The sequence below is a fragment of the Heptranchias perlo genome, chromosome 14, assembly GCF_035084215.1.
Source record: "Heptranchias perlo isolate sHepPer1 chromosome 14, sHepPer1.hap1, whole genome shotgun sequence".
Classification (NCBI taxonomy): Eukaryota; Metazoa; Chordata; class Chondrichthyes; order Hexanchiformes; family Hexanchidae; genus Heptranchias; species Heptranchias perlo.
In genome coordinates, this window is record NC_090338.1 from 65,553,403 (window position 1) to 65,567,248 (window position 13,846).

Genomic DNA, 13,846 nt, shown 5'->3' on the forward strand with positions numbered 1-13,846 from the left:
CCTGTGAGTTTATCTTGTACATCCCTTAGTGGCCCTAATCCCTATTCTGATTTTTCTTTTGTTATTTATGGTATTTATATCTGGAGGAGACCATGCAGGCCCTAGTGCTTGTACCGAGAGGAGACTGTGTGGGTCCAGCGTTTGTAGCTGGAGAAGACCGTGAGGTTCCAGATGTGTGTTCCTGGACAAGATGGTGCAGTTCCAGATGTTTGAACCTGGAGGAGATCGTGCAGTTCCAGTGTTTGTACTTGGGGTGTCCATGAGGTCACAGATGTTTGTACCTAGAGGACACTGTGCAGGTCCCAGTGTTTGTACCTGGGGGGACCATGCAGTTACAGATGTTTTACCTGGGGAGACCGTGTTTCCAGATGTTTGTACCTGGGGAGACCATGCGGTTCCAAATGCTTGTGCCTGGAGGAGACTATGCGAATGCTAATATTTGTTGGTGCAGAAAACTGTGCAGGTTCTGATGCACTTGAATAACCAGTAGATAAAGCAACAAAGTCAGGAGGTTGTTATGCCTAGTCAGTGTAATGTCCTTTATATTGGTAACATTGCTTTAAGAATGTTCTGGGATTGTCACATCTTCCCCGGCTGTTGAATACTAATCTACATGCATTGCTTAAATACATAACCATTGAGGATAGGTTAAAACTAGTTGCACAGCAAGCGCAAAGCAGCCAAAAGTAAAAGATCTAACTTCTAAAACTTGTAGCCTCTGTGTATTTTATCAATACATCTCCATAAAGGATGTTAAAAGAGATACTACTTTAGGGTCCACGCTTTGTTTAAATCTGACATTGCACTGTGATTCCTTATGTTGTTCTATTTATGCAATGAATAAGTAATTTTAATTGATAATAGTTTTATTAATGAACATTTGAAAAACAAATATGGCACTACACACAAGTCGTCTTGACTGCAAAACATGAAGAGATCATGAGGGTTTTTTTTACTCGTTCATGGGATGTGGGCATCACTGGCAAGGCCACCATTTATTGCCCATCCCTAATTGCCCTTGAGAAGGTGGTGGTGAGCCGCCGCCTTGTACCGCTGCAGTCTGTGTGGTGAAGGTTCTCCCACAGTGCTGTTAGGTAGGGAGTTCCAAGATTTTGACCCAGCGACGATGAAGGAACGGCGATATATTTCCAAGTCGGGATGTGTGTGACTTGGAGGGGAACGTGCAGGTGGTGCTGTTCCCATGTGCCTGCTGCCCTTGACTTTCTAGGTGGTAGAGGTCGCAGTTTGGGAGGTGCTGTCGAAGAAGCCTTGGCGAGTTGCTGCAGTGCATCCTGTAGATGGTACACACTGCAGCCACGGTGTGCCGGTGGTGAAGGGAGTGAATGTTTACGGTGGTGGATGGGGTGCCAATCAGGCAGGCTGCTTTGTCCTGGATGGTGTCGAGCTTCTTGAGTGCTGTTGGAGCTGCACTCATCAAGGCAAGTCGAGAGTATTCCATCACACTCCTGACATGTGCCTTGTAGATGGTGGAAAGGCTTTGGGGAGTCAGGTGGTGAGTCACTCACCGCAGAATACCCAGCCTCTGACCTGCTCTTGTGGCCACGGTATTTATGTGGCTGGTCCAGTTAAGTTTCTGATCAATGGTGGCCCCCAGGCTGTTGATGGTGGGGGATTCGGTGATGGTTATGCCATTGAATGTCAAGGGGAGGTGGTTAGATTCTCTCTTGTTGGAGATGGTCATTGCCTGGCGTGAATGTTACTTGCCACTTATCAGCCCAAGCCTGGATGTTGTCCATGCCTTGCTGCATGCGGGCACGGACTGCTTCATTATCTGGAGGGGTTGCGAATGGAACTGAACACAGTGCAATCATCTGACCTTATGATGGAGGGAAGGTCATTGATGAAGCAGCTGAAGATGGTTAGGCCTAGGACACCACCCTGAGGAACTCCTGCAGCAATGTCCTGGGACTGAGATGATTGGCCTCCAACAACCACTACCATCTTCCTTTGTGCTAGGTATGACTCCAGCCACTGGAGAGTTTGCCCCCTGATTCCCATTCACTTCAATTTTACTAGGGCTCCTTGGTGCCATACTCAGTCAAATGCTGCCTTGATGTCAAGGGCAGTCACTCTCACCTCACCTCTGGAATTCAGCTCTTTTGTCCATGTTTGGACCCAAGGCTGTAATGAGGTCTGGAGCCAAGTGGTCCTGGCGGAACCCAAACTGAGCATCGGTGAGCAGGTTATTGGTGAGTGACTGCCGCTTGATAGCACTGTCGACAACACCTTCCATCACTTTGCTGACGATTGAGAGTAGACTGATGGGGCGGTAATTGGCCGGATTGGATTTGTCCTGCCTTTTGTGGACAGGACATACCTGGGCAATTTTCCACATTGTTGGGTAGATGCCAGTGTTGTAGCTGTACTGGAACAGCTTGGCTAGAGGCATGGCTAGTTCTGGAGCACAAGTCTTCAGCACTACAGCCGGGATGTTGTCGGGGCCCATAGCCTTTGCTGTATCCAGCTGTTTCTTGATATCACGTGGTGTGAATCGAATTGGCTAAAGACTAGCTTCTATGATCGTGGAGATATCGGGAGGAGGCCGAGATGGATCATCCACTCGGCACTTCTGGCTGAAGATGGTTGCAAACGCTGCAGCCTTGTCTTTTGCACTCACATGCTGGACTCTGCCATCATTGACTATGGGGATGTTCACGGAGCCTCCTCTTCCCGTTAGTTGTTTAACTGTCCACCACCATTCACGACTGGATGTGGCAGGACTGCAGAGCTTTAATCTGATCCGTTGATTGTGGAATCGCTTAGCTCTGTCTATCGCATGTTGCTTCCACTGTTTAGCATGCATGTAGTCCTGTGTTGTTGCTTCACCAGGTTGGCACCTCATTTTTAGGTACACCTAGTGCTGCCCCTGGCAGCACTCCTTCTACACTCCTCATTGAACCAGGGTTGATCCCCTGGCTTGTTGGTGATGATAGAAGTAAGGTATATGCCGGGCCATGAGGTTACAGATTGTGCTGGAATACAATTCTGCTGCTGCTGAAGGCCCACAACGCGGTTGATGTGTATATGGATTTAAAAAGCATTTGATAAAGTACCACATAATAGATATTAGCAAAATTGAAGTCCATGGGATTAAAGGGGCAATGGCTGCATGGATATGAAACTGGCTAAGGGACAGAAAAAGCAGATAGTAGTGAACGATTGTTTTTCAGACTGAGGGGAAGTATGCAGTAATGTCCTCCTGGAGTCAGTATTAGGACCACTAATCTTTTTGATATATATTAATAACCTGGACTTGGGTATACGGGGCATAATTTCAAAGTTTGCAGACGAAACGAAACTCGGAAATGTAGTAAACAGTGAGGAGGATCGTAACAGATTACAGGAGGACATAGACAGAGTGGTGAAATGGGCAGACACATGGCAGATGAAATTTAACGCAGAGAGGTATGAAGCGATGCATTTTGGAAGCAAGGATGAGGAGAGGCAATATAAACTAAATGGTACAATTTTAAAGGCAATGGAGGAACAGGGAGACATGGGGGTTTGCGTATATAAATCTTTGAAGGTGGCAGCACAAGATGATAAGGCTGTAAAAAAATAAAGCAGATGGGATCCTTGGCTTTATAAACAGAGGCATAGAGTTCAAAAGCAAGGAAGTTATTCTAAACCGTTATAAATCACTGGTTAGACCTCAGCTGGAGTATTGCGTCCAATTCTGGGCACCGCAATTTAGGAAGGATGTCAAGGCCTTGGAAAGGGTGCAGAAGAGATGTACTGGAATGATACCAGGGATGAGGGACTTCAGTTATATGGAGAGACTGGAGAAGCTGGGGTTGTTCTCCTTAGAACAGAGAAGGTTAAGCGGAGATTTAATAGAAGTGTTCAAAATCATGAAGGGTTTTGAGAGAGTAAATAAGGAGAAACTGTTTCCACTGGCAGAAGGGTTGGTAACCAGAGGACACAGATTTAAGAAGATTGGCAAAGAGTTGAGATGAGGAGAAATTTTTTTTTACGCTACGAGTTGTTATGATCTGGAATTCACTGCCTGAAAGGGTGGTGGAAGCAGATTCAATAATAACTTTCAAAAGGGAATTGGATAAATACTTGAAGGGAGAAAATTGCAGGGTATGGGGAAAGAGCAGGGAAATGGGACTGATTGGGTCGCCCTTCCAAAGAGCCGACACAGGCACGATTCTATGATTTTAATGCCTGCATTTTAAAAAATATTTTCTCATATTCAGGTTTATTTAACCATTTTACTGCTGGCTTTGTTTTTTTTTTACCATTTCTGAAATGTTAGTGATATGATACTGGGTGAGATTAGGCAACTCAAGATTATTCAACATAGCACAAGCTATGAAAATACACTGGTTCAAAGGTCACACCACAGTTTATAATGCTTACTAATGTATATTCACAGTATACAGTTACTGACCTGTATGATAGTGCATATGTTTTGTTCAGTGCCATTAAATGGGTCAGTTTTGCTGCATAATGTCTGATTTTAGAATTTCTGACAATTCATCCAGACAATCCCCGCTTCTTTCGTCCCACTAATGGCGGCCGTGCCATCAGCTGTCTAGGCCCTAGGCTCTGGAATTCCCTCCCTAAACCTCTCCGCCTCGCCCTCTCACTCCTCCTTTAAGAGGCTGCTTAAAACCTACCCCTTTGACCAAGCTTTTGGTCACCTGTGCTAAGGTCTCCTTCTTTGGCTCGGTGTCAATTTTCTGTCTGATTATGCTCTTGTGAAGCGCCTTGGGACATTTTACTATGTTAAAGGCATTATATAAATGCAAGTTGTTGTTGTTGTCAATTTGCTTAAACTGATTCAATATCTACACGGGTCACTATACAGCTAAAAGGAGTGGAGATTCTTTGTTTTCCTCCTCTTCCCCCCTCCCCAACCCCAGCAGAGGGGAACTGAGGCCAACTGTCTCACTACCTTCCCGGGTGGGATCTCAGTGCAGAGTGGAGATCGTGACCTTTCTGGTGGGTTTGGCTTGGGAGCACTCTGGGCGGCGCCGTTACTCACTGAGCCATTCAGGGAACATCTAGAAAAAACATAAGCCAACTGCAAGCAGAGCGCTGTCATAACAAGAACAAATTGGTTTGATGGATCATGGAAAACCAACCAGCAACGATGTGCTTTAACCTTGAATGTCTGCGAAGGCAGAGAGGGCACTGGACTGCAAAAGAGAAAACTCTCAGAAGGGAGCTCATTTAAATGACAGATCGCTTACTAAGGGATGGCACAGGCACTGTGAAAAAGACGGAATCATACTGTCAGCTCACACCATATTACCCAGACAAGTGTTTTGACACTTCAGTTGCTATATTGAGGCATCCAGTTGTGTTTTATAGGATCAGCAAAGCAATCTCAGGGAAATTAGAAAGTGTCCCCGTGTGTATCTGTATTTTGTTAACCCTTCTGTCTGGATCTTTCTTGTTCTTCTCGTTTCTCTTTCTCTCTCTATCTTTCTCTTTCCACACACAGTCTGTTCTCTTTCCTTTCTTCCTTTACATGAATTATCGCAATCCAATTCTAGCCTGTTGTGGACCCCGATTTCCTTCACCTCACTGTTTTGTTCAGTGCCATTAAATGGGTCAGTTTTGCTGCATAATGTCTGATTTTAGAATTTCTGACAATTCATCCAGACAATCCCCGCTTCTTTCGTCCCACTAATGGCGGCCGTGCCATCAGCTGTCTAGGCCCTAGGCTCTGGAATTCCCTCCCTAAACCTCTCCGCCTCGCCCTCTCACTCCTCCTTTAAGAGGCTGCTTAAAACCTACCCCTTTGACCAAGCTTTTGGTCACCTGTGCTAAGGTCTCCTTCTTTGGCTCGGTGTCAATTTTCTGTCTGATTATGCTCTTGTGAAGCGCCTTGGGACATTTTACTATGTTAAAGGCATTATATAAATGCAAGTTGTTGTTGTTGTCAATTTGCTTAAACTGATTCAATATCTACACGGGTCACTATACAGCTAAAAGGTGAGAATGATGGTTCAGAGATTCATTTCAAAGGGTTACATGTGATTCAGAAAGGATGGAGTCGTGATATCACTGCGTCTGTAACTATTTCAGGTAACTTGTATATTGAGTAAAGAATTGACTGGGAAGCTTATCGCTGTGTAGATAATAGTTTTCAATCATTTGCAACAATTACAAAATAGAGAATGAATTTTAGAGCCTATGTTAAATAATAGCCCAAAGCAAAACCAATAGTGAATTCCCTCATCACCCACAATGCCCTGCTATAGGAAATGGGGTGTTATGAGAAATGGGGCATCATGGGATCTGTTGGCCCATTTCAGATCGGGGATCACTAAAAAATAGGGTGGGGGCATCACATGCATAGGTCTAGGAGATGGATAAGGATTAAGTTGGTAAATCATACAGATCCGGATGAAGTAAATGGACAGATTTGAGAAACTGTGAGCTACATCTGCAAGACAAACGGAGTCAGAGCTGAGAGACAGTGAAGGATTGAGTTGGAGAAATATCAAGAGAATGAAAGAAGAAGCAGTAAACATATTGAAACTGAAGAATGATTTATTTATTTTAATTACAGAGGGAGTTTCATTGTTCCTCACTACTAGAGCTGTGGAGCCCCCTAATAGAAAACAAAAAATTGAAGAGAAGAGATTTATCGTCGAGCCCCTATGATAGAATGGACAATCCTCAAATTGGGGGATTGAGTCTGAAACTGTCAGAACTCACCAAGTTCAACAACAACAAAAACAACAAACTTGCATTTACAACATCATAGATGCTATATAAAACAGCCCAAGGTGTTCCACAGAGCAATTATCAGACAAAATTTGACACCGAGCCACATAAGGAGATATTAGGACAGGTGACCAAAAGCTTGGTCAGAGAGGTAGGTTTTAAGGAGAGCCTAGAAGGAGGAAAGAGAGGTGGAGAAGTGGATAGGTTTGGGAAGGTAATTCTAGAGGTTAGGGTCTAGACAGCTGCAGGCACAACCGCCAATGGTGAGGTGAAGGAAATCGGGGTCCACAACAGGCTAGAATTGGAGGAATCCAGAGATCTCGGATGGTTGTAGGGCTGGAGGGGGTTATAGAGATAGGGAGGGGTAAGGCCATGGAGGGATTTGAAAACAAGGATGATAATTTTAAATTTGAGGCATTGGTGGGCCAGGAGCCAACGTAGGTCAGCGAGCACAGGGGTGATGGGTGAACGGGACTTGGTGCGAGTTAGTATATGGGCAGCAAATTTGGATGATCTGAAGTTTACGGAGGAACTAAATATACCGGGTTATAGGGTCTACAGGAGAGATAGGGAAAATGGAAGAGGGGGAGAGTAGCCTTAGTGATTAGAGATTAAATCAATTCAATGATAAAGGAGGATATAACGAGAGGTAAGCAGCCAACAGAGACCTTATGGGTTGAATTGAGAAATAGGAAAGGATCTAAGACTATAGTGGGAGTTGTGTATAGGACCCCTGGCAGCAGCTCTGAAGTGCTAGATTGTATAAATGCAGAGATTAGACAAGCGTGTAAGAAAGGCATAGTGGTCTTAATGGGGGACTTTAACCTTCACATAGATTGGGAAAAGCAGACTAGCAACTGTTCGAAAGGTAGTGAATTTCTTGAGTGTGTCCGGGATAGTTTTCTACAGCAGTATGTCCTAGAGGCAACAAGGGAGCAAGCCATACTCGATTTAGTAATGAGTAATGAACCAGATTTAGTTAACGGCTTAACTGTGCGTGAACATCTATCCAATAGCGATCATAACATGATCGAGTTCAATGTAGTGTTCGAAAGGGAAAAAAGTGAATCAGCTGCTAAGATTCTAGACTTAGGTAAGGCCGACTTCAATGGGATGAGACAGAGGCTGTCCACAGTAAACTGGGCAAATCTGTTAATGGGTAAAACAACTGATGATCAGTGGGAAATGTTTAAAGAAACATTTAACGAGATACAGAACTGGTTTATACTCCTGAGGGGCAAGAACTCTACTTGCCAAAAAAAACAGCCATGGACAACTAAAGAGGTAAGGGACAGTGTAAGACGTAAGGAAAGGGCATACAAAAAGGCAAAAAATAGCACAGATCCTGGTGAATGGGAAAGATACAAAGATCAACAAAGGGTCACAAAACAGGTAGTAAGAGCTACAAAAAGAGAGTATGAAAAGAAACTTGCAAGGGATATCAAAACCAATACAAAGAACTTTTATAGTTATATTAGGAAAAAGAGGGTGGTCAGGAGCAGTGTTGGCCCCTTAAAAACTGAAAGTGGGGATGTTGTCATTGACAATGAGGAAATGGCGGACATGTTGAATAATTACTTTGCGTCAGTATTTACAGTAGAAAAAGAGGATAGCATGCCGGAAATCCCAAGAAAACTAATATTGAATCGGGGACATGGACTCGATAAAATTAACATAAGTAAAGCAACAGTAATGAAGAAAATAATAGCACTAAAGAGTGACAAATCCCCAGGACCAGATGGTTTCCATCCCAGGATTTTAAAGGAAGTAGGTGAGCACATTGCAGATGCCCTAACTAATATGGAGCTAGATCACAGATCAGCCATGATCTTATCAAATGGCACGAGGGGCTGAATGGCCCACTCCTGTTCCTATGTTCCTATGATGGAAGATGGGAGGCCGGCCAGGAGAGCATTGGAATAGTCAAGTCTGGAGGTAACAAAAGCCTGAATAAGTGTTTCAGCAGCAGATGAGCTGAAGCAGGGGTGGAGATGAACGATATTACGGAGGTGACAGTAGGTGGTCTTAGTGACGGAGAGGACATGGGATCAAAAGCTCAGCTCAGGGTCAAATAGGACGCTGAGGTTGCAACAGTCTGGTTTTGCCTCAGGCGGTGACCAGGGAGAGGGATGGAGTCGGTGGCTAGGGAACTGATTTTGTGGTGGGGACCGAAGACAATGGCTTTGGTCTTCCCAATATTTAATTGGAATTATTCAATGAATCATATCTAAGAACATGTTACGAGCAGACCAATTGTTCATGGGGCTTGACTAATCCTGTAGGTTTCCCACACTTGGAATATGAAATCATTAACAGCATGGACTCCGGTGCAGAGCAACAGTGGGGCTCCTTCAGTCCAATGCAATATCCTCGGTATGGTTTACCAGATAGTGAGACGAAGCGTACTTTAAAGTGTACTTAGCTGCTGGCATAGTCTCGCTAGATACAAGCACAGGTCAGAGATAAGGCTAGAGCACTCGAGACCCAATTCTCCGACACTTGCTTGGCTCAGTTTCACCTTGTAGTCAGAAAGTTATGGGCTCAAGTTCCATACCAGGACGTGAAGATATAATTAAGGCAGGCAGTCCAGTAGAGTTCTAAAGAAGAACTACATTGTTGTAAGTTCTGACCTTTGGATGAGACATTAAAATGAGGCCTGTTCTAGTGGATATAAAAGATCCCCTGGCACTACTCGAAGAAGAATGGAAAGTTCTCCCACTGTCTTGGCTCACATTCCTCCTTCAACCAATGCCACCAAAAGCAGACTAACTGGTCAATGATCTTGTTTTTGTTTGTGGGATTTTGAAATGGCTGCCGTGATTGTCTACATAGCAACAGTCTCTGCATTTAAAACTAATTCATTGTATATCAAACATTCTGATGTTGCTGAGAAATACAATGACGTGCTACACAATGTTTTAAAATTAATAGGTAATTTTAATAATACATTAACTGATTTTAATATGATGTGCAAATAAGACAAGAAGTAAGATTCATGTAGCTTGATTAAAAGGATTACCTTGACCCTTTTCATCTCCTGTTTTGGTGGAAATGACTCTATTAAGTAGAGAGTGCAGAAAATCATTCTCTGCTACAAATCTGCAATAAATAATACAGCTAAAATTAGTGAAATGCAAAGGCTGCAGATTACAAAAGTCAAAGTAATTCCTTGACACAAAGGATTGGACGTGAAGATGTCTGTAAACATCATCATGGCATTAATCAACAATTATAAACAGTGTGTGTATTACATATTGAACAATTGGTGGTTAAGAGAGTGTAATAACTTTGGAATAAAATATAACTTGAGGACATTTGAGAGTGTCTGGCCTGAATTGTTACATTTTGTTTGGGCTGGGACTAGGGTTGCCAAATCTGGATGGACCGTATCCCAGGAGGGTTCATCACATGGCCTCCTGCCTCCAATTACCACCCCTCCACGTGCCCACCATTGTTCACCCATAATGTCTAATCCTCGCCACAGTCAATAATGGTGGCTACAATACCCACAATCCTCTGCACTCCAGACAATGCTCTATCCATCGCATGGTTTTACTAGTTAGAGCATGCATGCAATAGGGCGTAATGCACCCTGGGTATGATGCGGATTTGCTGCTTGCTGATAGGTCAGCTGGAGCCAAACGGGAAAACAAAATGTCGCTGTGATTTTTTTCCCAGATTGCTCACAGGAGTGTCCAGATATTAATCTTTAATTTCGGGAGATTCCAGGACAATCTGGAAGGGTTGGCAACGCTAGTGGGGACCCCCTGTCGGAACCCCATGCTGGCAGAGTGGTCTGCACCCTTGATGTCGACCTGCTTCTTTCTTCTCCATCTCCTGGACCCCTGGAACTTGCCGTGTTTTGCCAGTTTTGCACACTTTCTCCGTGTCTTATAAATGTCTTTAATTTCTGTCATTATGCCTCCTGTTGTCTCACTTCAGCCATTTAACCATCTCCTCTTTTCCATTTAAGCACTTTACAGGTCATTCTACTTCTTCTCTCTCGTGTGTGAGTGTCTGTCTGTTTTTCCCTCCTTCCCTTTGTCCTGTTCAAATAATGTTTATTTCACTTAAATAGGGCGGTCACAAGGACTTTAAACTAGTAAATGGGGGGGGGAGGGCTCAGGTGGAAAAGATAGTATAAATAATAATTCTAATACAAACGAAAAGGAAGAGAATAGAGTAATAGTCAGAAATTATGCTTTAGGCACTACAGATAAAGGGAAAATTAAAAGATGTAAAGCAATTAAATCAGGAGAGAAATAAGAAATGTATGAGATAAGCAACATTTGAGCAAAAGGACAGGTTAGGGTGTGTGGCCCAAATAAACATTCTTTATACAAACACATGCAAAATAAGGAACAAATTAAATGAATTGCAGGTACAACATGGTAGCCATTACTGAGGCATGGCTGCAAGATGGTCAGGACTGGGAACTGAATATACCAGGTTATAAGGTTTACAGGATGAATAGGGAAACTGGTAGACGGGGAGGAGTAGCCTTAGTGATTAAGGATGAAATTACTTCAATGATAAGAGAGGATTTAACGAGAGGTAAGCAGGCAGTGGAGGCTTTATGGGTAGAATTAAGAAATAGAAAAGGATTTAAGACTGTAGTGGGAGTTGTGTATAGGCCCCCTGGTAGCAGCTGTGAAGTGGCAGAATTTATAAATGCAGAGATTAGGCAGTATGTAGCAAAGGCAGAGTGGATTTAATGGGGGATTTTAACTTTCATATAGATTGGGATAAGCAGACGAGCTCATGTCAGAAAGGTAACGAATTTCTTGAGTGTGTTCAGGACAGCTTTCTGCAACAATATGTCCTGGAGCCAAAAAGGGGTCAGGCCATATTATATTTATTAATAAGTAATGAGCCAGATTTTGTTAACAGCCTAACGGTGCATGAACATTTATCTAATAGCGATCATAATATGATCGAGTTCAACATTGTGTTTGAAAGGGAGAAACTCATAACAGCTACAAAGATTCCAAATTTAGGTAAGGCCGACTTCAACAGGATGAGACAGAGACTGTCCGCAGTAAACTGTTAATGGATAAAATGACAATATCAGTGGGAGGTGTTCAAAAAAGAATTTAACGCGATACAGAACCAATTTATACCCATAAGGGGCAAGAACTCTACTTGCCAAAAAAAAACCATGGTCAACAAAAGAGGTAAGGGACAACTTAAAATTAAAAGGAAAAGCATACAAAAATGCAAAAAAAAGCACAGATCCTGGTGATTGGGAGAGGTACAAAGAACAGCAAAGGGTGACAAAACAGATAGTAAGGGCTACAAAAAGGGAGTATGAAAAGAAACTTGCAAGGGATATCAAAATCAACCCAAAAAATGTTTACAATTATATTAGGAAAAAGAGGGTGGTCAAGAACAATGTGGGTCCCTTAAAAACTGATAATGGTAATGTTGTAAATGAAAATAAGGAAATGGCGGACATGTTAAATAATTACTTTGCATCAGTATTTGCAGTAGAGGAAGAGGATAGCATGCCGGAAACCCCAAGGAAACTAATTTTGGATCAGGGACAGGGACTGACCATAATTAACGTAAGCAAATTAACAGTAATTAAGAAAACAATGGCACTAGAGGCGTGGCAAATCCCCAGGACCAAATAGTTTCTATCCCAGGGTTTTAAAGGAAGTAGGTGAGAACATTGCAGATGCCCTAACTAGAATCTTCCTACGTTCTTTCGATTCAGGAACCGTTCCTTTAGATTGGAAAATTGCACGTCACTCCGCTATTTAAGAAAGTTGAGAAAGTGAAACCAGGGAATTATAGACCAGTTAGCCTAACATCTGTTGTCAGGAAATTACTAGAGTCTATAATTAAGGATAGAGTGACTGAACACCTTGAAAATTTTCAGCTGATCAGAAAGAGCCAGCATGGATTTGTAAAGGGTAGGTCATGCCTAACGAACCTGATTGAATTTTTTGAAGAGGTGACCAAAGTAGTGGACAGGGGAATGTCTATGGATGCTGTTTATATGGACTTCCAGAAGGCATTTGATAAAGTCCCTCATCAGAGACTGTTGGCTAAAGTTGAAGCTTGTAGTATTGAGGGCAAATTATTGACCTGGTTAGGAAATTGGCTGAGCGGCAGGAGACAGAGATTAGGGATAATGGACGGATACTCAAATTGGCAGGATGTGACTAGTGATGTCTCACAGGGATCTGTGTTGGGCCCTCAACTATTCACTATTTATTAATGACTTAGATGACAGGATAGAGAGCCACATATCCGAGTTTGCAGATGACACAAAGATAGGCAGCATTGTAAGCAATGTAGATGGAAGCATAAAAATACAGAGATATTAATAGATTAAGTGAATAGGGAAAACTGTGGCAAATGAATTTCAATGTAGGCAAGTGTGAGGTCATCCACTTTGAACCAAAAAAGGATAGATCAGAGTACTTTCTAAGTGGTGAAAAGCTCGAAACAGTGGAGGTCCAAAGAGACTTAGGGGTCCATGTACATAGATCATTAAAATGTCATGGACAGGTACAGAAAATAATCAAAACAGCTAATGGAATGCTGGCCTTTATATCTCGAGGACTGGAATACAAGGGGGTGGAAGTTATGCTTCAGCTATACAAAGCCCTGGTGAGACCACTCCTGGAGTACTGTGTTCAGTTCTGGGTACCGCACCTTAGGAAGGATATATTGGCCTTGGAGGGAGTGCAGTGTAGATTTACTAGAATGATACCTGGACTCCAAGGGTTAAATTACAAAGAGAAATTACAAAAACTAGGGTTGTATTCCTTGAAATTTAGAAGATTAGGGGGTGATTTGATCAAAGTTTTCAAGATATTAAGGGGAACTGATAGGGTAGATAGAGAGAAACTATTTCTGCTGGCTGGGGAGTCTAGGACTAAGGGACATAGCCTAAAAATTACAACCAGGGCTTTCAGGAGTGAAGTTAGGAAATACTTCTACTCGCAAAGGGCGGTAGAAGTTTGGAACTCTCTTCCACAAACGGCAGTTGATGCTAGCTCAATTGTTAACTTTAAATCTGAGATTGATAGATTTTTGTTAACCAAAGGTATTAAGAGATATGGGGCTAAGGCGGGTATATGGAGTTAGGTCACAGATCAGCCATGATCTCACTGAATGGCGGAACAGG

The 13,846-nt window shown here is 42.9% G+C and overlaps 1 protein-coding gene across 1 annotated transcript in view; it reads right to left on the reverse strand.

Moving 5' to 3' along the window:
• Positions 1–13,846, reverse strand: part of LOC137332588 (dedicator of cytokinesis protein 2-like) — a 555,930-nt gene that overhangs the window by 441,905 nt on the left and 100,179 nt on the right. Inside the window, exon 12 of the mRNA XM_067996525.1 lies at positions 9,728–9,807. Within this exon, the coding sequence (XP_067852626.1) occupies positions 9,728–9,807 (80 nt within the window). The remainder of the gene's footprint in view (positions 1–9,727; positions 9,808–13,846) is intronic.